Raw genomic sequence first — 24623 nt, 5'->3', positions numbered from 1 at the left:
GCTCAAGTTTAAGATCTCTTTCTAAACTAAGAAGAACAGAATATGTTCATATAGGGCAGTACATGTAAGTTCAATGTCCATCAGCTCATCAGCTTAGGAAAAGACACTTAACTCACAGTAATATATTTCTATCTACTGTTTGGGAGATAATAAAATCAACATTTAAAAAATCATACCTTTAAATGCCCATTTAGTACGGTTTGTGCTTTACTTCCGAGCATCACATAGGCAATTGCTTGATCATTGGCATTGATATATAAGTCTTCATCCAAAATCCTGTCAAGTATCAGTTTTTTAAAAAGTCTTTCGGCGTTGTGTCTTGAATAAGTAGATCCTTTTCCAAATATTCCTGACTGAATTTTTGCACTCTTACTCCCTGGCAAGAAGGTACAAGAAGTTAGACTAGTAAATATAGGTATATCATAACTGAGGGCTTCCCTGGTGGCTCAGATGGAAAAGAATCTGCCTGCAAGGCAGGAGACCCAAGTTCGATCCCTGGGTTGGGAAGACCCCCTACAGAAGGCAACGGCAACCTACTACAGTATTCTTGCCTGGAGAATTCCATGCACAGGGGAGCCTGGCAGGCTACAGTCCACGGGGTCCCAAAGAGACAGACATGATTGAACAACTTTCCCTTTCACCATAACTGTAACAAAAGAAGCTAAAAAAAGTTATTTATGGGGACTTCCCTGATGGTCCATTGGTTAAGAAGCTGCCTTCCAGTGCAGGGGACATGGGTTCAATCCCTGCGTGGGGAACTAAGATCCCACATGGCATGGGGCAACGAAGCCCATGAGCCACAATCAAGAGCCTGCAGGCCACGACTAAGACCCAATGCAGCCAAATATATATATATATATATATATTTAAAAGTCATTTATGGACAGGTCTGGATAAAGGGATAGACAACTCTTCTTCAGGAAAACCTATGGCACAAACAGACACTCATTTCCATCAAGTAAGAATATTTGAGTAGAATTCTAAAATAATTTCATGTACTTCTCTTTATATAACAGGCATTGACCAAACACAGCAACAAAATTCAGTTGGTCATTTTAGGATGCTGCCTGTACAGCTTATAAAATTATATGACAGCAAACAAATCAAAGACAAAGTTTATGTCAACTTTAATAGCTTCACATGACTGCTGCTGTATTAGGATAACTACGTATTGTTGATCTGGTTCCAAAAAATTTTTTTGACAATCAACTTTATAAATATCTCTGATCCTGTGATGAAAGTGCTACTCCTTTACAATCAAAGCATTTAAGTCTACACATTCTGTCATCCTCACAGATGAAACCTATATAAACTCCAAAACAAGAGCACAGCATTCCAGGAGGCCATGTACTTCCCTCCTCCCCCAGGGGGCTGACTGAGAGCTCCACAGAAGGCTGGATACTTGGTTTCACATCCCAGCTGCTGTGATGACAAGTGTCTGTTTTTTTTTAAATCATAAGCAGTTATTTTTTTCTTTAATAGCAATCTATTTATGAAGGTTGGAGAAGGAAATGGCAACCCACTCCAGTATTCTTGCCTGGAAAATGCTATGGACAGAGGAGCCTGATGGGCTATAGTTCCGTGGAATCGCAGGAGTCAGACAAGACTTAGCAACTAAACCACCACCACTTAAGAAGGTTGGTGACACTGATTATAATCAGAATTAACAGCTATATTTTGTAAGGCTTTAGCTCTATTGTAAGAGCTCCAAATAGTTATGTTACTGTAAATTTCAGATGGCTTCTGGTCACAGATGCTGAATGATGCAAGTTTTACTTCTTCAAGTGATCTGGACATAAAGGACTACTGCTCTGGTAAAGGCCTTGGTGACGTGGACCCAGCGCTAGTGCTGAGGGTAACTAAGAAAGCTGGATGGAACATAAACAGTTTTCTTAAAAACATACGAGAGCTGATAAGAAACTGAAGTATGTGTCAGAAAAATGTCTGACTTAGCGATCTTTCTAGGACCCTACGTGAAAGCTACAGAGATGCAGATGAAGGTGTACTTAAAAGGCTATTTATCACACATTCTACAGAATGTGAAAACAGAATAGGAAAACAGCGAGTTGGCCAAAAGTCCACTTGGGGTTTTCTGTAAGATGTTACGGAAAACCCCTAACAGACTTTTTCACCAACCCAATATGTCCTACAATAAAGCTATTAAAACATATTTCATCAACCTGATAAAATATAAACTAAAAACTACTTCAAGAGAGTAAAAAAATTTTAAAGTGCTTATATTATTAAATAAAAATGATAGAAATTATACATTCAATATGATAAATATGTAATTGTGAGCAAACGCATTAAAATATTAGTAGTTTTTTTTCTGGAGTTTGTATTTTTCAGTTCTCTACATGTAATAATGTAGAATGATTATGTATCATTCTTATAATAAACTGCTTAACCTACAACCCTTTGTGCTCCCAAACTAGAAGGCAAGAATCCAGAAAGGGGGTCCAGCATTAAAAGCTACTTTGTCCTGAGAAATGTGTGGATCCAGAAGCAGCAGCTTAGAAACTGAGCAAACCACCTCCCTTCCCCAGTGGAGGCTATTCGTGGTTTAATTGCTTTAGATTTTAAATTAAAGTAATACATGCACATAGGGAAAAATACAGTACAGGAGGGTTTGTAATTAAAAGCAACATTCCTCTATTGTACCCTTCCCCTCCCTAGTCTCACTCTTTTCCAAGTCAATCGCTTTTTTAAAAATTTCAATTTTTTTTCTGGCTGTGCCATGCAGTATGTAGGATCTCAGTTCCCCAATCCCTGGTCAAACCCCTGCCCCCTGCAATGGAAGCGTGGAGTCTTAACCACTGAACTTCCGGGGAAATCCCAAGGCAATCACTTTTTAAATGGCTTGTTTTCAGCTCTTCTGGTGGTTACCATTCATGGAACCCACACTTCTGCTGTCATTTCAAGCCATCTGTATACTCCCCTTTTATTTTTATCTGTTTATTGGTTTTGCGAAGGCGTTCTCTAGTTGCGGCGAGCAGAGCTACTCTTTGTTGCAGCGCATGGCCTTGTCATCGTGGTGACTTCTCTTGTGGAGCACAGGCTCTAGGTGAACCTACGCCCTAACGGGCCCGAACAGGCTCTAGCGAACATGGGATCGATAGCTGCAACTTGAGGGCTCGAGAGCATAGGTTTAGTTGTGGTGCTTGAGTTAGTTGCTCCACAGCATGTGGAATCTTCTTGGATAGGGGATCAAACTCATGTCCCCTGCATTGCCATGGCAGGTGGATTCTTACCCACTGTACCACCAGGGAAATCCCTATTTTTACTTATTCTACTTGCATTCTTATATCACCAGGATTAACCACTATATCCTGTCCTGTTCTCTAACCACGTTTAAGTCTATAAGTTGACTCTGCTGCTTATCAGCAGTGTTTAGATTAGGACAAGCTTCCTTTCCCTCTCAGAACTCCTGACTCTTGTGCAACTAAGGAGGATGTTCACTGTATCCAGACAGATTATTTTGTACATTTTATCAATTACGCAACACGGTGTGGCCACTTCCTTCATTTTCTAGTTGACCTCCGCTCTCTTGTATAATCTTTTCCCCGGAGTTTCTAAGTGCCTTTCTCCTTTTGTTGTTGAGAAGTAACATTTGTGGCCTTTTCTGTCATCAAAAAGAAAAAAAAAAAAAATTCATTTCTTGTTCTTTCTCTATATTGCGTGGGACTTATTTTTCCGACTTTCTGTTAATAATTTCTACAGACTGCTTCAGGATGATCCCCTGGAGAAGGGCATGGCAACCCACTCCAGTATTCTTGCCTGGAGAATCCCATGGACAGAGGAACCTGGAGGGCTACAGTCCACAGAGTTGCAAAGAGCTGGACACAACTGACTGACTGAGCGTGCATGTAAAGACTGCTTACTGTGACTCTGGGATTTCTTCTCCCTGGACCCATGGGTCTGTTCCTGTTTATGGTATAGATCACATCATCTTCTTTGCCTACAAGTCTCCAGGGTTGCTGGTATTAATATGATGTCCTTTGGTTTTGGTTGTCTTTTTCTTTCCAAAGCTTTTGGGAGTATCTTTGAAGGGGTTCAGAATATGCCACAATGGCATCAAAACTATTCTGAGCAGAAGGTATCTGAGCTCCTGAAATCTATCTGCCAAAAAGCAGACACTCCCCAAAGAACTCAATTGTCTTAAATCCTAGCCCCCGCCCCAGCCCCGGAGCAACCAGAAGACTGACTCACATCATCGGAGATGAGAACTTTCCATACAACACCCAGACACTGTTACAAAAATGACCACGTGTTCCCCTCCCCTCCCCCGCCATCTTTCTCCTAAGGGCCCTATGATGCCCCCCCTCCACATCATTTGTTTCCTCCTAACCCTTCCTGCCTCTCCTTCCCCTTTAAAATGGTAGCTAAGCCTCAGATTCTAATGGCTCCTTTGAGTCACATTTTCCATGAATTCCCATTACATATCTGATTAAATCTGTCCTTTCTCTTGCTAATCTGCCTCCCCTAACTACAAGAGAAAAGGCTTTTCCTCCCTAACATGGCTTTACTCTTGGTATTCTTAAACCTCATCTTATAAAGCATTTATTTGGCATTAAGCAGGCTTTTTTTTTTTTTTTTTAATTTAAATTTTGGCACACCACACAGCTTGTGGGACCTCCGTTCCCTGACCAGGGATTGAACCCAGGCCATGGAAGTGAAAGTGCCGAATCCTAACCACTAGGGAACTCCCCCAGTGGGCAATTAAGGCTTTTTTCCTTTTCGGAGAAATTTCCTTTTATTGTTGGTTTATTTCCTATTTCAAAATTCTGTCAGATTTTACATTTCCTAAGAATTGATCTGTATTTTCTCTCTCACATTTTCCATATATTTTTGCTGAGGTCTTCAGAAAATTTTCTTGATGTTATCTTCCAGCCTTTCTACTAAATTTACTTTGTTAATCATTTAAAAATTTTAAAAGCTCTTTCTCCATCTTTGTTTCTTTTCCATACAAGTGAAAGTTGTTTAGTCATGTCTGACTGTGACCCCATGGACTGCAGCCCAACAGGTTCCTCTGTCCATGGAATTCTCCAGGTAAGAATACTGGGGTGGGTTGCCATGCTCTCCTCCACAGGATCTTCCCAACCCAGGGACTGAACCCATGTCTCCTGCATTGCAGGTGGATTCTTTACCATCCAAGACACCGTAACATTCTATTATTGTTTGTCTTTGTGAAGATACTAATGAAGAGTTCCCCTTCCTGTCTCCCCAGAAGTACTGCCTACTTTCTAAATTACCTCTATCCCCAGGATCAAATATGTTACTTCTTTGGCCTTTCTCTCATTTTTCTTTGTGGCACGCAAACTCTTAGTTAGGGCAGTGGGCTCTAGTTCCCTGACCGGGGATCGAACCCGGATTCCCTGCACTGGGAGCACAGAGTCTTAGCCACTGGACCACCAGGGAAGTCTCTGGTCTTTTCTTGATCGTCTATTTATATTTACTCTTCAGGGACCAGATTAAACTTTTTAAGTGGATTTCTTATTATTTTGTATCAATGTCTGTTTCCCCCCAAATTTCTCCCTTAAAATGTAATGTCCAGTTATCAGGTTTGTTTTAGGGTAAATGCGCTGGTAGCCCCCAACTTGGCTGTCTTTCTGCTCCTCAAGCAGTTTGTTTATCTTTGTTCTAGAACGAGTTGCAGGCTGGTACTCCATGCAGTTCTTCTGTGAGCAGACTTTCTTCCAATTGTCCCCTCCTATTTGGAGCTCCCCTGCTTTCACTTCTACCCCTAGGTCTCTATGACTCCAGGTTTGGGGCCTGGGGACAATGGCGTTCCGCCTGGTTGACAGTCCCTTGGCTGTAACTTTCTCCTACATTTATTTGCTCTGTGATTTATTGAATTTCATTCCATTCATCAATATGCTTTCATCCATTTTGTAAAAGATTTTTAAAACTTCTAAGCCGATGATGGTCTCTTCCTGGCTCTTTATGCTGTTATGGATTGAATCCTCCTTCTATTTCCTTGCTACTATTTAAAAAGGGCCTCAAGGAAGAAAAGAGAAGACAGATACTTAGTGCTCAAGCTGCCGTCCCAAACTAGAAGCTCACTCACTCAGATGAAACTCCGTGAGCTTTCTTTTTTTTTTCATTTGTGAAAACTGATTTTAGTGACTTATATAAATTCTATAAAAATAACTGTTATAATGCATAAAATGGCTTTTCCTTTATTACTCTAAAAGGTTTTTATTCTAAAGCCCTTAAATTCTTTAAGAAAGCGACAATAGAGGTGTTTCTATGTAGCTGTAATGACTTCTTTAATGTTCAAATTTAATTGATGTAATTCAAACGATAAAACAGCTGACTTACCCAAGAAAATGTCAACCAGCATGTTCATAGTGAACCTCCCAGAAGGACCTATATGCTTTATATTTCTTGTTCCCTGAGATGAACTGTGTTCTTGAACAAATCTTACAATATTTTTCACATCTTCAGTCACATCTTTTGTCTTAAAATCCTATGAATAAAAAGAGATTACCTTTTTATATTTATTAGCTTTTACTGTTATCTTTATAATTAAGATAACAATACCTAGATTGCTAGGGTTTAATACTAACTGAAACAGTCCCACAACACGCCATTCCCACACTAAAACCAAGAGCAAAAACTAAAGAAGTTGCAAATGTCCTTCTTTTCTAAGTTTTTATATTAATCTTGTGTCTAGAACAACTAGCAGTCTGCTCTATTTCATTAGTTTCACAGACTGTTACCGGAGAGCACTCTGTGGGTAGAAACATTTTTTTCCCCCAAAATCCTTCATATTTTCTCTGTCACTTACTGTATGGTGACCTCTGGAATGAAAAACACTGTCTAACCATGCAAATGTATGAGTTCTGATGTCCTTTGGGTCTTTGGTGCCACAGTCAATCCTTTTTGTTATTTCCAGTCAGTTTCCTTTATCATAGCCCTCAGTTCAGTTCAGTTGCTCAGTCGTGTCCGACTCTTTGCGACCCCACGAATCGCAGCACAACAGGCCTCCCTGTCCATCACCAACTCCCGGAGTTCACCCAAATTCTTCTCCATCGAGTCGGTGAGGCCATCCAGCCATCTCATCCTCTGTTGTCCCCTTCTCCTCCTGCCCCTAATCCCTCCCAGCATCAGGGTCTTTTCCAATGAGTCAACTCTTTGCATGAGGTGGCCAAAGTACTGGAGTTTCAACTTTAGCATCATTCCTTCCAAAGAAATCCGAGGGCTGATCTCCTTTAGAATGGACTGGTTGGATCTCCTTGCAGTCCAAGGGACTCTCAAGAGTCTTCTCCAACACCACAGTTCAGAAGCATCAATTCTTTGGCACTCAGCTTTCTTCACAGTCCAACTCTCACACTCATACATGACCACTGGAAAAACCATAGCCTTGACTAGACAGACATTTGTTGGCAAAGTAATGTCTCTGCTTTTCAATATGCTATCTAGGTTGGTCGTAACTTTCCTTCCAAGGAGTAAGCATCTTTTAATTTCATGGCTGCAATCACCATCTGCAGTGATTTTGGAGCCCCAAAACATAAAGTCAGCCACTGTTTCCCCATCTATTTGCCATGAAGTGATGGGACCGGATGTCATGATCTTCGTTTTCTGAATGTTGAGCTTTAAGCCAACTTTTTCACTCTCCACTTTCACTTTCATCAAGAGGCTTTTTAGTTCCTCTTCACTTTCTGCCATAAGGGTGGTATCATCTGCATATCTGAGGTGATTGATATTTCTCCTGGCAATCTTGATTCCAGCTTGTGCTTCTTCCAGCCCAGCGTTTCTCATGATGTACTCTGCATAGAAGTTAAATAAGCAGGGTGACAATATATAGCCTTGATGTACTCCTTTTCCTATTTGGAACCAGTCTGTTGTTCCATGTCCAGTTCTAACTGTTGCTTCCTGACCTGCATATAGGTTTCTCAAGAGGCAGGTCAGGTGATCTGGTATTCCCATCTCTTTCAGAATTTTCCACAGTTTCTTGTGATCTACATAGTCAAAGGCTTTTTGGCATAGTCAATAAAGCAGAAATAGATGTTTTTCTGGAACTCTCTTGCTTTTTCCATGATCCAGCGGATGTTGGCAATTTGATCGCTGGTTCCTCTGCCTTTAGCCCTCAGGTGTCTCCAAACTCTGCCAACCATTTTTTTCCTTTGCTCTTTGAATTTTATTTTATTTTCTTTTTTGGCTCTGCTGTGTCTTCATTGTGGGTTTTCTCTAGTTGTGCTTGGTGAGGGGGTGGCTCCTCTTCATTGCAGCGTGCTGGCTTCTCATCGCAGTGGCTGCTCTTGTCGCAGAGCACAGGCTCTAGGCGTGTGGGCTTTGGTAGTTGCAGCACAAGGGTTCAGTGTCTGTGGAGCACGGGCTTAGCTGATCTGCAGCATGTGGGGTCTTCTTGGACCAGGGACTGAACTCGAGTCTCCTGCACTGGCAGGTGGACTCAGCCACTGGACCACCAGGGAAGTCCCTCTGCCTTCCTCTTGGAAGTCCCCATTACTATGTGATGCTTTACTATCATCACATCACAGGATTGCTGAGCACCTGCAGTTCTCAGAAGTGGCATCGTGCTTCTGTATATGAGTCCCTCTACCTGCTAATCCCTGCTCAACCCCCACAGTCCTGAAGACAGGTGGGTTTTTCATCCTATACTAACAACTGGTAGTTATTCTGAGGCTCTACCTGGCATTGTCACGAGAGAGTGCCCCCATTGCTCTCTCCAACCTGACTCCTGTCTTAATTCTTGGTGACTTAGTACACAGAAATGATTCTCCCACATGTTGGCCTTGGGCAACTTGATCTCCTGTGCTCTAGTGATCCCATTCTCCACAAATGTGGCCACTCACTCTAATGGTCACGCCCACTACCTTAGTCTTACTAATATCAGCAACACTCTGTTCTCTGACCATCACCTCCTACCTTTCAAAATCAGGCCAGCTAGTATGCTGACTCCAACAATCCTCTGGGACTGCCTAGCCATTGACCCACCCTCTTAGATGTTCTCTAAGTACTAAGATATTCAGTTGATATCCCAGAGCCAATCTCTCGCTTTTTAAAAAAAATTGTAACACCACCTTTCACAGAACAGCTTCAACTCCCTTGCCCTTATGTCTCCTAGTTTGACAAACACATTACATCCCATTCTCCACCACTTCATGCCTGTATCTTTGTAGCTACACCTGGCTGGAGAAACACTTGGACAACTGAGCTGTTTTCACTTTCGACTTCATGGCTTCACTGACTTGATGGACATGAGTCTGAGCAAGCTCCAGGAGCTGGTGATGGACAGGGAAGCCAGGCGTGCTGCAGTCCATGGGGTCTCAAAGAGTCAGACACGACTGCTGAACAGAACTGACTTTCACTTTCAACACAGGGCCACAGATCTCAAGTGCACCCTTTGGTGATCATGACAGGTGTGTGGTCTATCTTCCTCCATTCTCTTAGAATAGGAGTCAGCAAATTATGGCCCATGCGCTATACACCTGCTTTTGTAAATCAAATTTTATCAAAATACGACCACGGAAAATCGATGTATTTATTGTGCTTTATGTCCCCCTTTGGGCTAAAATGGCAGAGTTGAGTAGCTGGGACAGAGACTGCCCACAAAGCCTGGAATGTCTGCTCTCTGGCCCTGTAAGGTAAGCCTGTGGACTCCTGTCTGATTTCACACTCTTGCTTCCTGCACACACCTTGCTTCCTACTTTGCTGAGAACAGTGAATCGATGAGAAGCAACTTTCGCAAACTCCCTCCACTACATCTGTCACCAGCGCCTCTCCCACATTTTCTCTCCTCCTTCCTGTTATTACAGATGAACTATCCAGGCTACTGTCTGAACCCATCTTGGTGCCCTCGACGAGCTCCCAGCCCCCCTCGCCACCCCAGGGACCCTGCTGCAGCACATCTTCCTGTCCTCACACATCAGTTTCCATCCTCTGTAGGTGTGTTCCTTTCAGCACACAACTACAGCATTTCTCCTATCTTTTCTTGACTCCAGCTCTCCTGGCAGATATTGTTTCTCTGTTCATCCCTGAAACAAAACTTGAAAGAATTTTCCATAAGCACACTGCCTCCAGCTTTGCCCCTCTCCACTGTAACTGGTCATGTCCAGGTCCCGTATTTCTGTAGGGCTACGTTCGTGGGGACGTCTTGGTCCTTATGATATGGGGTTGGCAGCAGTGTATGACCAGGCAGCACTCCCTCTTCCCTGAAGCTCTTCCACACTTAGCTGCCTTGCTCTTCTTCCTACCTCACTTGTTCTCTTTCCTGGGCTCCTTTCCTAATTCTCCCTCTTCTCCTCAGGCTTTTGAAGCACCAGGGCTCGGTCTTTCATTTTCTTTTCTTCCATGTAAACAGAAACCACTGAAGGTTTCACCTGCTTTTATGACTTTCAATTCAACCCCCGGGCCAAGCACTTCCAGCTATGGTATCACCAGCCTCCTTCCAGAATTCCTGAATCTAAGATAAGAGTGTCTAACTCACTGTGCCCCAGGCCGAACTCCTGATCTTCCCTGCCAATAGGTCTCCTCTGCTGAGGGTTGTTCTACTTGGCCAGTCTCTCCGCCCTCCAGATAATGCTATGGCTGGCTGTTACCTTTCCCCTGACTAACTCTTAGCCCAGGGCAGGCTTGTGAGTTCCCTTGCTATCTCTCAAACATACAGGCACATCCCCACCTCAGGGCCTTTTGTCTTGGCTTCTGCCAAGAATACCCATATTTGAGAGCTGCTCAGCTAAACTCCCTTCAAGTTTTTGCTGAGGTCTCATCACATCAGCAAGAGAGTTCCAGAAAAACATCTATTTCTGCTTTATTGACTATGCCAAAGCCTTTGACTGTGTGGGTCACAATACACTGTGGAAAATTCTGAAAGAGATGGGAATACCAGACCACCTGACCTGCCTCTTGAGAAACCTGTATGCAGGTCAGGAAGCAACAGTTAGAACTGGACTGGTTCCAAATAGGAAAAGGAGTACGTCAAGGCTGTATATTGTCACCCTGCTTATTTAACTTATATTCAGAGTACATCATGAGAAACGCTGGGCTGGAAGAAGTACAAGCTGGAATCAAGATTGGAGAAATATCAATCACCTCAGATATGCAGATGACACCACCCTTATGGCAGAAAGCGAAGAGGAACTCAAAAGCCTCTTGATGAAAGTGAAAGAGGAGAGTGAAAAAGTTGGCTTAAAGCTCAACATTCAGAAAACGAAGATCATGGCATCTGGTCCCATCACTTCATGGGAAATAGATGGGGAAACAGTGGAAACAGTATCAGACTTTGTTTTTTTGGGCTCCAAAATCACTGCAGATGGTGATTCCAGCCATGAAATTAAAAGATGCTTACTCCTTGGAAGGAAAGTTATGACCAACCTAGATAGCATATTGAAAAGCAGAGACATTACTTTGCCAATAAAGGTCCATCTAGTCAAGGCTATGGTTTTTCCTATGGTCATGTATGGATGTGAGAGTTGGACTGTGAAGAAGGCTGAGCGCCAAAGAACTGATGCTTCTGAACTGTGGTCTTGGAGAAGACTCTTGAGAGTCCCTTGGACTGCAAGGAGATCCAACCAGTCCATTCTGAAGGAGTTCAGCCCTGGGATTTCTTTGGAAGGACTGGTGCTAAAGCTGAAACTCCAGTACTTTGGCCACCTCATGCAAAGAGTTGACTCACTGGAAAAGACTTGATGCTGGGAGGGATTGCGGGCAGGAGGAGAAGGGGACGACAGAGGATGAGATGGCTGGATGGCATCACCGACTCGATGGACGTGAGTTTGAGTGAACTCTGGGAGATGGTGATGGACAGGGAGGCCTGTTGTGCTGCGATTCATGGGGTCGCAAACAGTCGGACATGACTGAGCTACTGAATTGAACATCATTGTAATAGGACTTCCTAGGGCCACTGCCTCCTAAATCTCATTTATCATTCCTGACTCCTTATACTGCTGTACTTTTCACCAAGGCTCTTCCCTCTTCAAAAGACCCTGATGTTGGGAAAGATGGAGAGCAGGAGGAGAAGAGGGCGACAGAGGATGAAATGGTTGGATGGCACAATCAACTCAATGGACATGAGTTTGAACAAACTTCAGGAGATGGTGAAGGACAGGGAAACTTGGCATGCTGCAGTTCATGGGGTCTCAAAGAGTCAGACATGACTGAGCGACTGAACAGCAACAATTTCCCTCTTCACATGTACTTATAACGTATGTTGTCTTTATTCAGCCTTCCTCTGCTTGAAAGTGAGCTCCACAAGAGTTAGGGATCTTCATATGTTGCTCGGTGATATATCCCAAACTCCTAGAACAGTGTCTATCACAGAGCAGGCACTCAACAAATATTTGTTGAATGAGTGAACAGATTAGGAACATCTACAGAGTGGGGCGCGATGGGTGGAGATGGCTGGGAATCCACAGAGACAGAGTAAATTGCTGTCTGCTCGGCTAGTGCTGCCTATCTGTAACTGGATTTATAACACAGTATCATAATGATATGAATACAAACATGTCTTTCTCTCCTGTCTGTGAATCCCTAGCACCTTGCACAGACATTTCAAGTAATACATAAAACAAGAAAATGCTCCATAAACTGTGAAGTAGAGAAGACAAGGATTGAATTTAACCACCTCCCAAGGTTGTTTTTACGAAAATTGATAGCAAACTCATCTTGAAGCTATTGCCATTATTCTTTATAGTTTAAAACCAATTTACAGAGTAATCTAATTGATCTGAATTCAAACATATAAGTATACTAGTTATAACCCTTTTGAGAATGGGATGCTTAAATGTAACTACAATTGAATGGAAATTATTCTAGCTGCCCATATTGGATCTTTTTGGAAATTTATAGATTAACGACATTTCTAAAGTATCCTATAATTGCTGAAACAGGTACAGTATATATTTTTTAAACAGGCTTCGAATTCTAAGGGTATGTCACAGAATTATTATCAAAATGTTTCTATTTCCAATTAACATGGGGAGGAAGCCACTGTTCCCTTGTTAAACTCCTTAGGGCCGACTTGATTGCAGTCTAACCTATATCTAACTATTCTAAATTAAGAGAAGAAAAAAAAAAAAATCTTGGCAATTTCCTTATTACAAAGAATTTAAAACCTGCTTATTTTACCTTTGTTTTATAGCAGTTATCACATGAAACATCTGGGTATTTCTTACAAAAATGAGGATTAAATTCATTTTCGCCAAAGTAAGCCAAAAGCTGTATTCTCCTACATTCTGTTATATTTTCACAGTAATGTACCATGCTATACAAATTATTGAAGTGGGTCTCTCGTGTATGATGGTTTCCATCTTTTTCCACTAAAAGAGATGAAGAACATAGTAAAACATACTTATTAAAGTAGAAAAGTTGAATATATCACAGAAGTATTTCAAACAGATTCCTATAATTCTAAATATTTATATTATAATTAACTGAATGTTTATGTTCATCTCCAAGATTTATCTCAAGAGAAGACTCTTGAAGGTTCCTTGGACAGCAAGATCAAACCAGTCAATCCTAAAGGAAATCAACTCTGAATATTCATTGGAAGTACTGATGCTGAAGCTGAAGCTCCAATACTTTGGCTACCTGATGCTAAAAGCCAACTCATTAGAAAAGACCCTGATGCAGGGAAACACTGAAAGCAGGAGAAGGGGATGACAGAGGACAAGATGGTTGGGTGGCATCACTGACTCACTGGACATGAGTTTGAGCAAACTCTGGGAGATGGTGAAGGACAGGGAACCCTGGCATGCTGCAGTCCAGGGGGCTGAAAAGAGTCAAACACAACTGAGGGACTGAACAACAACAACCAAGAATTTAGTTTTATGGGAATAAACACAGGTTGTCAGGAGTAGCTGAAAACATTTTGCATATCTTCATTATTCCTAATGATAACTATCTCAACTATATTTACTACATTTATCAAGACAAGCATGAACTAAACCTAGCATCCAGAGTGAGCAGAGACGGGCCGTGGCAGTGGGCTGTGCATCTTCTGGAGTATTTGGGACCAAAGTGGTGAAGCCATTGGTTCTGAAACTGTGTGCGAAGGACCTCCTGGGCCAGGGTGGGTGCTGCAATGAATGCACACGGCTGCTGGTCGGTATTTTAAATTTAAGCGAAACACAGCAACACCTAACACATGTTGAACTCCACATACACAACTTGATTGAGCTAGTTCACAATGAGCTTGTTGTTTAGTCACTAAGTTGTGTCCAACTCTCGTGACCATACAGACTGTAGTCCGTCAGGCTCCTCTGTCCATAGATTTCCCAGACAAGAATACTGGAGTGGGTTGCCATTTCCTTCTCCAGAGGCTCTTTCTGATCCAGAGATTGAATCTGCCTCTCCTACACTGGCATGTGGGTTCTTTACCACTAAGCCACCAGGGAAGCCCTCATGATGTGCTACTTTTCTTCTGATGACATTGTTATTGTTTTTTATTTAATTTTTTTTTGTTTTCCTGCCCGTGCCAGGCAGCATGCCGCATCTTAGTTCCCTGACCAGGGATCGAACTCTCACCTCCTGCATTGGAAGCGTAGAGTCTTAGCTACTGGACCACCAAGGAAGTCCCTCTAAATGCCACTGTGAAGTTAAAATTTTGGCAGTTGCTATCATGAACACAATTCAGCTCAGTTCAGTTCAGTCACTCAGTTGTGTCCGACTCTTTGCGACCCCATGAACTGCAGCACGCCAGGCCTCCCTGTCCATCACCAACTCCCGGAGTTCACCCAAACCCATGTCCATTGAGTCGGTGACGCCATCCAACCATCTCATCCTCTGTCATCCCCTCTCCTTCTGCCCTCAATCTTTCCCAGCATCAGGGTCTTTTCAAATGTCTTTACCTCCAAAAAAATCAACCTGAAACAGGAAATGAGGGTGGTAGCGTGTACTCTGATTCCAAGGTTTGAGAACAACATGTTCATAATTTTCATTCATAAGCAACTGTGGTTCGTTAAAAAGGAAATTAAAAAAAATTTTTTTTTCTGCTTTATGAGTATTATTTTTTTCAGATGGCTTCTAAGTATTTAGGGTTTAAATACTTACTAAATTATTTGGACCTAACTTAATATAGGTTCTTTTCAAAAACACACTAAGTTTAAAAGTTTCACTTTTTTGGACACGCTAAGTTTAAAAGTTGCATTTTTTCACTGAGAATGATCTTGGTATAGTGTAAGGGAGGTGAATCTTGGATTCAGATGAACCTGGATTCCACCAGGGCTCTGCCACTTATCTAGCTCTGTATTTCGAGGAAATTCTTCTGTAAAATGAGAAGAGTAAGAGTAGTGTCTCTTAGGGATCTTGTGAACATTAAGTGATGTACGTAAAGCATTCCAGACAGTGGCATACAGTAAGTAAGTGCTAAGGAAACATTATCATTACCATGACAACTCCCCCTGCTACCACTGCTGCTGCTATTGGGAGCAAGTTATAAAACTTTTCTGAAGTTCACTTTTCTCTTGGGACTGACTCTATCTCTAAAGCCAGTGGCTGGGAATTCCCTGGCGGTCCAATGGTTAGGACCCTGCCCTTGCTACCGGTTACGAGCAAAACAGGTCAACATTATCTGGCACAGAACTTGGTAAGCGTCATTTCACGCACTCAGTATCTTTGCCAGAGTTCCTTCAAAAGTGGTCTCAAAACAGGCAAGTTTACTTATCTATTAAAAGGGAACTGGTTCAATAAACAAGGAATATGATTCTATAGAATTCTATATAGTCAAGCTATGTGTACTTGTTGGAATCATAGTCACACCCTGGTGTTGACTAGAAAAAAATCTGGTCAATATACATATATATTTAAAAAAGCACATTTATATAATAACTGTATGTAAATAGAGTAGGCTTCCCTGGTGGCTCAGAGGGTAAGGAAGGCATCTGCCTGCAATACGGGAGACCTGGGTTTGATTCCTGAGTCGGGAAGATCACCTGGAGAAGGAAACGGCAACCCACTCCAGTACCCTTGCCTGGAAAATGCATGGACGGAGGAGCCTGCTGGCTACAGTCCATGGGGTCACAAAGAGTCGCACATGACTGAGCAACTTGACTTTCTTTCACTACATATATAGAGTATAACCTTTAAATCACTGTGTTGTACACCTGAATGACTCAACAATACTTCAGCGGGGTGGGGGTGGGGGGGGACGACACACATAATAGCATTTATACTGTGAAATACCTGCATTTGGGAACGTAAATATCAAATATAAAATACTGCCCCAAATTTAAAGCAATCACACCCCAATTTTTAAAAAATTATTAAAAATAAAAAGATACTGTTTAACTCCAATGTGGAAGTCAAGAGATGGGATATGAGAGGCTCTATAGGGAGTTTATTTCCTAACCTGGATGGGGGTACACGATAGCTTATTAGTTTTTCCATTTTACTTTTTTGCATGTCTGAAATATACATTATATACAAGGATCCAGGCAGAAAATGGGCCTAGAAGGATACAAAGGAAATTAGTAACTGGAGTTATTTCTTAGGATTGGACTGTATACAAGGCCTGGTTTGGAAATTTTCTAGTCTTCAACATGTTGAACAACATCTTTATCATACAGATGACCTAAAATAAAACTTCCATATCTACATAAGCATCTCTATTTTAAGAACACTGGACCAAAAGCACCATGACTGCAGGGGTGGACGACAGTCATGGGACTGAGCGGGACAGCACAGTCCCCCAGGGAGCCGAGCTTACTCAGGATAAGCCTCTTCAGCCGGGTCACGTCGTGGTAGGTGTAGAAGAGTATGCAGTGAGAGATCTCCCCGTCCCTTCCGGCTCGGCCAGACTCCTGGTAGTAACCCTCCACGGACTTCGGGAGGGAGGCGTGGATCACAAAGCGCACGTCCGGTTTGTCGATGCCCATTCCAAAGGCGATTGTCGCGCAGATGACCTGCCATACAAGCGAAAGCCAGTGAGGCTCTTAATGCATCTGAAGGAACATTTTAATAATAGATGCTTTGAAAACCTTCATCCTCTATTTTACTTAACTTTTTAAAAAGTAATTTTGTTATTTATTTTTGGCTGCCCTGGGTCTTCATGGCTATGCTTGGGCTTTTTCTAGTTGCTGCTCTTGGGCTCTAGAATGCGGGCTCAGTAGTTATGGCACACGGGCTCAGTAGGTGCGCAGGGGCTTAGCTGCCCCATAGAATCTTCCCAGATTAGGGATCAAACCCGTGTCCCTTGCATTGGCAGGTGGATTCTTAAACACTGGACCACCAGGGAAGTCTTCCTCTCTTTTACTTTGAAATGTACTCTATACAAGATTCTAATAACTTGATTTCATTATTGCGCATGACTAATTAGGAAAAGGTCAGTTTTCATTCCAATCCCAAAGAAAAGCAATGCCAAAGAATGCTCAAACTACCGCACAATTACACTCATCTCACATGCTAGCAAAGTCATGCTCAAAATTCTACAAGCCAGGCTTCACCAATATGTGAACCATGAATTTCCAGATGTTCAAGCTGGTTTTAGAAAAGGCAGAGGAACCAGAGATCAAATTGCCAACATCCGTTGGATCATCAAAAAAGCAACAGAGTTCCAGAAAAACATCTATTTCTGTTTATTGACTATGCCAAAGCCTTTGACTGTGTGGGTCACAATAAACTGTGGGAAATTCTGAAAGAGATGGGAATACCAGATCACCTGACCTGCCTCTTGAGAAACCTGTATGCAGGTCAGGAAGCAACAGTTAGAACTGGACAGGGACCAACAGACTGGTTCCAAATAGGAAAAGGAGTACGTCAAGGCTGTATATTGTCACCCTGCTCATTTAACTTATATGCAGAGTACATCATGAGAAACACTGGGCTGAAAGAAACACAAGTGGGAATCAAGATTGCCAGGAGAAATATCAATCACCTCAGATATGCAGATGACACCACCCTTATGGCAGAAAGTGAAGAGGAACTCAAAAGCCTCTTGATGAAAGTGAAAGAGGAGAGTGAAAAAGCTGGCTTAAAGCTCAACATTCAGAAAACGAAGATCATGGCATCTGGTCCCATCACTTCATGGGAAATAGATGGGGAAACAGTGGAAACAGCGTCGGACTTCGTTTTTTTGGGCTCCAAAATCACTGCAGATGGTGATTCCAGCCATGAAATTAAAAGATGCTTACTCCTTGGAGTAAAGTTATGACCAACCTAGATAGCATACTGAAAAGCAGAGACATTACTTTGCCAACAAAGGTCCGTCTAGTCAAGGCTATGGTTTTTCCAGTGGTCGTGTATGAGTGTGAGAGTTGGACTGTGAAGAAAGTTGAGTGCCGAAGAATTGATGCTTCTGAACTGTGGTCTTGGGGAAGACTCTTGAGAGTCCCTTGGACTGCAAGGAGATCCAACCAGTCCATTCTAAAGGAGATCAGTCCTGGGCATTCTTTGGAAGAAATGATGCTAAAGCTGAAACTCCAGTACTTTGGCCACCTCATGCGAAGAGTTGACTCATTGGAAAAGACTCTGATGCTGGGAGGGATTGGGGGCAGGAGGAGAAGGGGACGACAGAGCATGAGATGGCTGGATGGCATCACCGACTCGATGGATATGAATTTGAGTGAACTCCAGGAGTTGGTGAGGACAGGGAGGCCTGGTGTGCTGCAACTCACTGGGTCGCAAAGAGTCGGACACGACTGAGTGACTGAACTGAACTGAACTGAATTAGAGATTTTCATGTTGTTAATTTGCAACCCTGTTCAGACCCAAGAAGGCAGGGAGAAGCTTGGTGTGGCAGGCCCCTGCTTGCGTGACTAAGTGTTATCACCACGGGAGCCAAGGCCAATGGCAGTTGCCTCTCGATGTGTTGCCACTATTTGCTCTCTCATTTTTTTGACATGGATGTGCAAGAGTGGTGCTCACACAGCCATGATATCCATAATGCCCGGATAACCGTGTTGCTCTGAAGCTCTGGGTATTTCCAGGGCTGGGGCTGTCGGGGTCACTGCTGCTAGCTTTTCCAATGGCTCAGGAATAGTGGTGTTCTCACCTACTCCAGGGCTTACTAACCATTTTTCCAGCTGATCACACACCGGTTCCTTATATTCATCAGCTGGTTTCAGAGTCAAAATTTGTGAATTTTTTTACTGGAACTCAGATGGGCAATAAGTCTGAGAGTTGTTTATACTAAAAAAGAAAAAAAGACTAGAGACTGTGGATCTTTGTCTATCAAGTTACTCAGTGGAAGCAAACTGGCACTTAAATTTCAGGAGCCTGATAAATCAGTTTTTGGTAAAAAATCATCTTCAAGCCTATCTGTTTCAGTGGCAAATTTAGAGCCTATAACCCAGGTGAAGACACTGTATCTCCAGGCAAAATTATGTTACACAAATAAAGCTGCAAGTCTTTTTTTAGGACCTAAAAAGATGAATTGCAACTTCAAGAAGAGTATTTCAAAAAACAACTGGACGATGTGGCAGCCAGACTGAGGTTAATGACATGATTTCAGTCACTGTGAGTACCAGACCCGGGAAGAGCACAGCACGGAGCACACGGATGGCAGACAGGGTGCTCATCCATACCAGGAGCACTGATGGCTGTACTTCAGCTTATCCATCCACTGAAATTTACGGCACTGTGATCAAAGGTGAATCCCCTGGAAAGGGAAGGTCTACCGCAGCCTAGAGAGGTGGGAGAGCAGGTGGAGAGGCTGTGGAGCGAGCTGTGCCAGCCCACAGGTCTCCAGGAAGCCTGGGTGCACCTCCCAGGGTCTGCTGAGCACAGCCCTTCCAGGGAGCCCGCAGGCTCATAAGGTGACAGTGACCCCAACTCCTCCTGAGCCTCTCTTCTTCTAGTAACTGGGAACACTGGCTTTGCTGAACTGATAATTCCTTCTTTATATCTGTGTGGCTTTCAAAATTTCAGGGAACCATCATTTCTTTGTGAAGAAAAACAACCAAGTTTTATTCTGTCCCACAAATCTATTAAGATCAAGGCTGCCCAGTTGGTGATTACACCTTGACTATGAGGATTAGCTGCTCTGAGGCAGAAACAATTAGATTAAAAAAACTGAGTTAACTGATCAAAGTGTTTAAATATAAAAACATGTATACTGTAGAATATACTATATATAAAGGGGCTTCCCAGGTAGTGCAGTGGTAAAGAATCTGCCTGCAATGGTGGAGACTCAGGTTCGATTCCTAGGTTGGGAAGATCCCCGGGAGTAGGAAATGACAAGCCACTCCAGTATTCTTGGCTGGAAAATTCCATGGACAAAGGAGCTTGGCGGGCTACAGCCCATGGGGTCACAAAGAGTGGGACATGACTGAGCAATTGAGCACGTACATATATATAAAGAATTAAAGAAATTAAACAAATTGACTTACTTCTTTTTTCTTATCAGTTTTCTATCCGATTTTTTTATGGTTGAGATTACACACTTTTGAATTATATTTTTTCCTGCATTCATCTATCGTTAACATTCCAACATTTTCATACCATTAAAAAATTCTTCATAAACCACTTTTAATGGCAGGAATGTACTGCAATATAACCAATCATGGTCTCAGAACATTTATTATTAAAAATAACACTAAAGTAAATTCCACACCTGTTTCAGATTTGAGTGTAGTCCATCACATTGTTTTCCAGAAAAGGTCTCAGGATTACTATAGGAAATTGCCTCTCACAAAGCTGTTCCCGTCAGTTAACAAATGTTTGCCAATACAGAAGGTAAAAATCTCTGTTTTAAATGTTAATTCGATTATTAGTAAAGTTGCACTTAAAATAAATTTGTATTTAGCCCTCTGTGGTTTCTTCCTTTCCGATAGTCTCCTGACAGCCTCAGGTAATTGACTATTTGAGACTCATGCTTCTCTTATTACATTTTTACAAGGTCTTCATTATGTTTTATTTTTGAAGATATAGTTCCCAGTTTGCTGTTGCCTTTCGGTTTTGTTATAGATACAGAACTGTTTAGTTGTTTAGGTTTTTAATCATTTGGAGCAGTTACTTCCTGTCGGGTTTGTTTCTAAGCTTAGGTTCTCTTCCACATTTAAAAATATCAGTACTTGTATTTGCCTGTAATTTTTTTCTTGGTTACGTGGTATGTGGAATCTTTGTTCTTGGACCAGGGATTGAACCTATGCTCCCTGCTTTGGAAGCATGAAGTCTCAACATGGACAGCAAGGACGTCCCTACCTGTAATTACTTTTGATATGAGGACTCGGGATAATTCTCCCCATCAGGTAGCCAGTGCCACAAGTTGAATAAACTTCCCTTCCTGATTGTGCTGAGTGCCCAGTCGTGTCTGACTCTTTGCGACCCCATAGACTTATAGCCCGCCAGGCCTCTGTCCATGGAATTCTCCAGGTGAGAATACTGGAGTGGGTTGCCATTTTCTTCTCCAGGGGCTTCTCAATTAATTTTAAATTTTAATTAATTTATTTACTTTTGACTATCCTGGGTCTGTGCTGCTGTGCGGGCTTTTCTTTAGCGGTGGAGAGGAGAGCTACTCCCCTGTTGCGGTGCACAGGCTTCTCATTGTGGTGACTTCTCTTGCCGCAGAGCATGGGCTCTAGGGCATGCAGGCTTCAGTAGCTGCAGCACAGGAGCTCAGTAGCTGTGATACACTGGCTTAGCTGCTCCATGGCACGTGCGATCTTCCGAGACCACCCATGTCTTCTACACTGGCAGGCGGATTCTTTACCACTGAGCCAACAGGGAAGCTCCCAAATTAATTTTAAATGCCTTCCTTATCATATACTGTTTTTACATGTTTCTAGTCTATTTTTGGATTTATGTTTCATTGATCTATAATGTATTGCAAAGGCAGTGTTCATGAGTTATCATTTTCTTGCCAAATTCTTTTGGTTATTTTCACTTGAATGTTCATCCAGGCAAACTTTCAAAAAAGTTCATCAAAGGAAAAAAAAACTGCAATTTTTATTAGTTAAATATTAATTCGGAAAGAATGCCATCTATAGTTATGTCTGTGAAGACAAACCAGTATTTTCTGAACTTCTAAATATCTGAGAAAGCCGTTCCATTGTTTTCAACATAAATAACAATAAGCTGAGCATGAAGCCCCTCAGTCCCAGCCTTCTAGAGATAGTCTGGTTCTGTTTTTTTAATTTAGTGACAGTGCCTCAGGCAAATCTGTTTCTCATTCTTTGTAGAGTAACCTATTTCTTTATCTTAACGAATACAATTTCTTCAGTTCAGTTCAGTCGCCCAGTCGTGTCCGACTCTGTGACCCCATGAACCGCAGCACTCCAGGCCTCCCTGTCCATCACCAACTCCCAGAGTCTACCCAAACTCATGTCCATCGAGTCGGTGATGCCATCCAGCCATCTCATCCTCTGTCGTCCCCTTCTCCTCCTGCCCCCAATCCTCCCAGCATCAGTCTTTTCCAATGAGTCAACTCTTCGCATGAGGTGGCCGAAGTACTGGAGTTCCAGCTTTAGCATTATTCCTTCCAAAGAAATCCCAGGGCTGATCTCCTTTAGAATGGACTGGTTGGATCTCCTTGCAGTCCAAGGGACTCTCAAGAGTCTTCTCCAACACCACAGTTCAAAAGCATCAATTCTTCAGTGCTCAGCTTTCTTCACAGACCAACTCTCACATCCATACATGACTACTGGAAAAACCATAGCGTTGACTATACAGACCTTTGTTGGCAAAGTAATGTCTCTGCTTTTCAATATGCTATCTAGGTTGGTCAAAACTTTCCTTCCAAGCAGTAAGTGTCTTTTAATTTCATGGCTGGAATCATTACCTGCAGTGATTTTGGAGCCCCCCTACAATAAAGTCTGACACTGTTTCTTTCCACTGTTTCCCCATCTATTTCCCATGAAGTGATGGGACTAGATGCTATGATCTTAGTTTTCTGAATGTTGAGCTTTAAGCCAGCTTTTTCACTCTCCTCTTTCACTTTCATCAAGAGGCTTTTGAGTTCCTCTTCACTTTCTGCCATAAGGGTGGTATCATCTGCATATCTGAGGTGATTGATATTTCTCCCGGCAATCTTGATTCCAGCTTGTGCTTCTTCCAGCCCAGCGTTTCTCATGATGTACTCTGAATATAAGTTAAATAAGCAGGGTGACAATATACAGCCGTGATGTACTCCTTTTCCTATTTGGAACCAGTCTGTTGTTCCATGTCCAGTTCTAACTGTTGCTTCCTGACCTGCATATAGGTTTCTCAAGAGGCAGGTCAGGTGGTCTGGTATTCCCATCTCTTTCAGAATTTTCCACAGTGTATTGTGACCCACACAGTCAAAGGCTTTGGCATAGTCAATAAACAGAAATAGATGTTTTTCTGGAACTCTCTTGCTTTTTCCATGATCCAGCAGATGTTGGCAATTTGATCTCTGGTTCCTCTGCCTTTTCTAAAACCAGCTTGAACATCTGGAAATTCACGGTTCACATATTGGTGAAGCCTGGCTTGGAGAATTTTGAGCGTTACTTTGCTGGCGTGTGAGATGAGTGCAATTGTGCGATAGTTTGAGCATTCTTTGGCATTGCCTTTCTTTGGGATTGGAATGAAAACTGACATTTTCCAGTTCTGTGGCCACTGATGAGTTTTCCAAATCTGCTGACATATTGAGTGCAGGACTTTCACAGTATCATCTTTTAGGATGTGAAATAACTCAACTGGAATTCCATCACCTCCACCAGCTTTGTTTGTAGTGATGCTTCCTAAATCTTTCAACTTTGTAAATCAAACAAATATTCTGAATTATCTAAGTTTTTCCCTAGTGATTCTGAGATGACTCTTAATTTCTTATATATTTATTATGTATTTATTTATAATACATTTGACTATTCTATCAATCTCAACTCTCCCGATTTCATTCTTGGGTACACTTATTATTTTTAGGCTGAATATTACTCCCTGTTGCCAAACATTTTTCTGTTTGGCAAAAAAAAACCCCACACTTTCTTTGTTTTTTATTCCTTCAATTTTCGTATGTTTCTTTTTCCCTTTACAGTCTGAAGTTATTCACTACATCATTGATTCAAATGTCTGCATTGAATTGAACCGTGTGTGTCTTGATATATAATTCTATTTGTTTTGTTTTTTCTTGCATTTTCTTGTTTGAATACATGGAATTTTTATTTTTCCCTTCATGTCAGCCTTTTCATATCATCTTCTTATGGCAAACTGTTTCTAGTTCATACAAGTTTTCTTAAATCTTTCTAAGGATATTAAGTTGATATCCTCTAAGACTTCCTTTTATTTTCCCTCAGAAAATAATTTCAAAAGTTATTTTCTTTCTGAATCTTCAGGGTAATGATTTCTTTTTTTATGAGCTGAAAATTTCATGGGCTCCAAAAAAAAAGTTTAGTCATTCTCAGATTCATCCTTGTATGTAGAGGGATCTATCCAAGTGACAATATGGGATGCCTAGAGTGTTCTCGGCTTCTTTCTTGATCCACTTGGGTGACAAATCTGTCATATCAGAAGTAGATGCTCAGCATCACTAGTTATTAGGGGATGCAAGTAAAATCACAATGAGATACCACTTTACATCCACCAGGATGGATATAGCTTAAAAAAAGGACAATAATTAGTGTTGGTGAAGTAGAGGCATTGGAACCTCATACATTGCTGGAATGTCTAACTTTATAATTGCTTTGGAAAACGGGCAGTTCCTTAAAAAGTTAAACAATGAGCTTCCATATGACTAAGCAGTTCTACTTCTAGGTATTTTTTTATTT

General features: G+C 42.0%; 1 protein-coding gene across 2 annotated transcripts in view; it reads right to left on the bottom strand.

Annotated features, from left to right (window-relative positions):
- BLM (BLM RecQ like helicase) overlaps positions 1-24623 on the bottom strand; it is a 92651-nt gene that overhangs the window by 9785 nt on the left and 58243 nt on the right. Inside the window, exons 15-18 of one of the 2 annotated variants that reach the window (XM_086364470.1) lie at positions 16670-16865; positions 13093-13283; positions 6322-6469; positions 177-376 (exon numbers count right to left, since the gene is read on the bottom strand). In XM_086364470.1, the coding sequence (XP_086220596.1) occupies positions 177-376; positions 6322-6469; positions 13093-13283; positions 16670-16865 (735 nt within the window). The remainder of the gene's footprint in view (positions 1-176; positions 377-6321; positions 6470-13092; positions 13284-16669; positions 16866-24623) is intronic. The other variant, XM_086364471.1, reaches the window with a different exon arrangement.

The sequence above is a fragment of the Bos grunniens genome, chromosome 21 (assembly GCF_055505025.1).
Source record: "Bos grunniens cultivar Pamir isolate PY7600 chromosome 21, Bosgru_T2T1.0, whole genome shotgun sequence".
Classification (NCBI taxonomy): domain Eukaryota; kingdom Metazoa; phylum Chordata; class Mammalia; order Artiodactyla; family Bovidae; genus Bos; species Bos grunniens.
The sequence above is the reverse complement of the archived record's forward strand: the minus strand, read 5'-3'. Positions and strand labels throughout refer to the sequence as shown.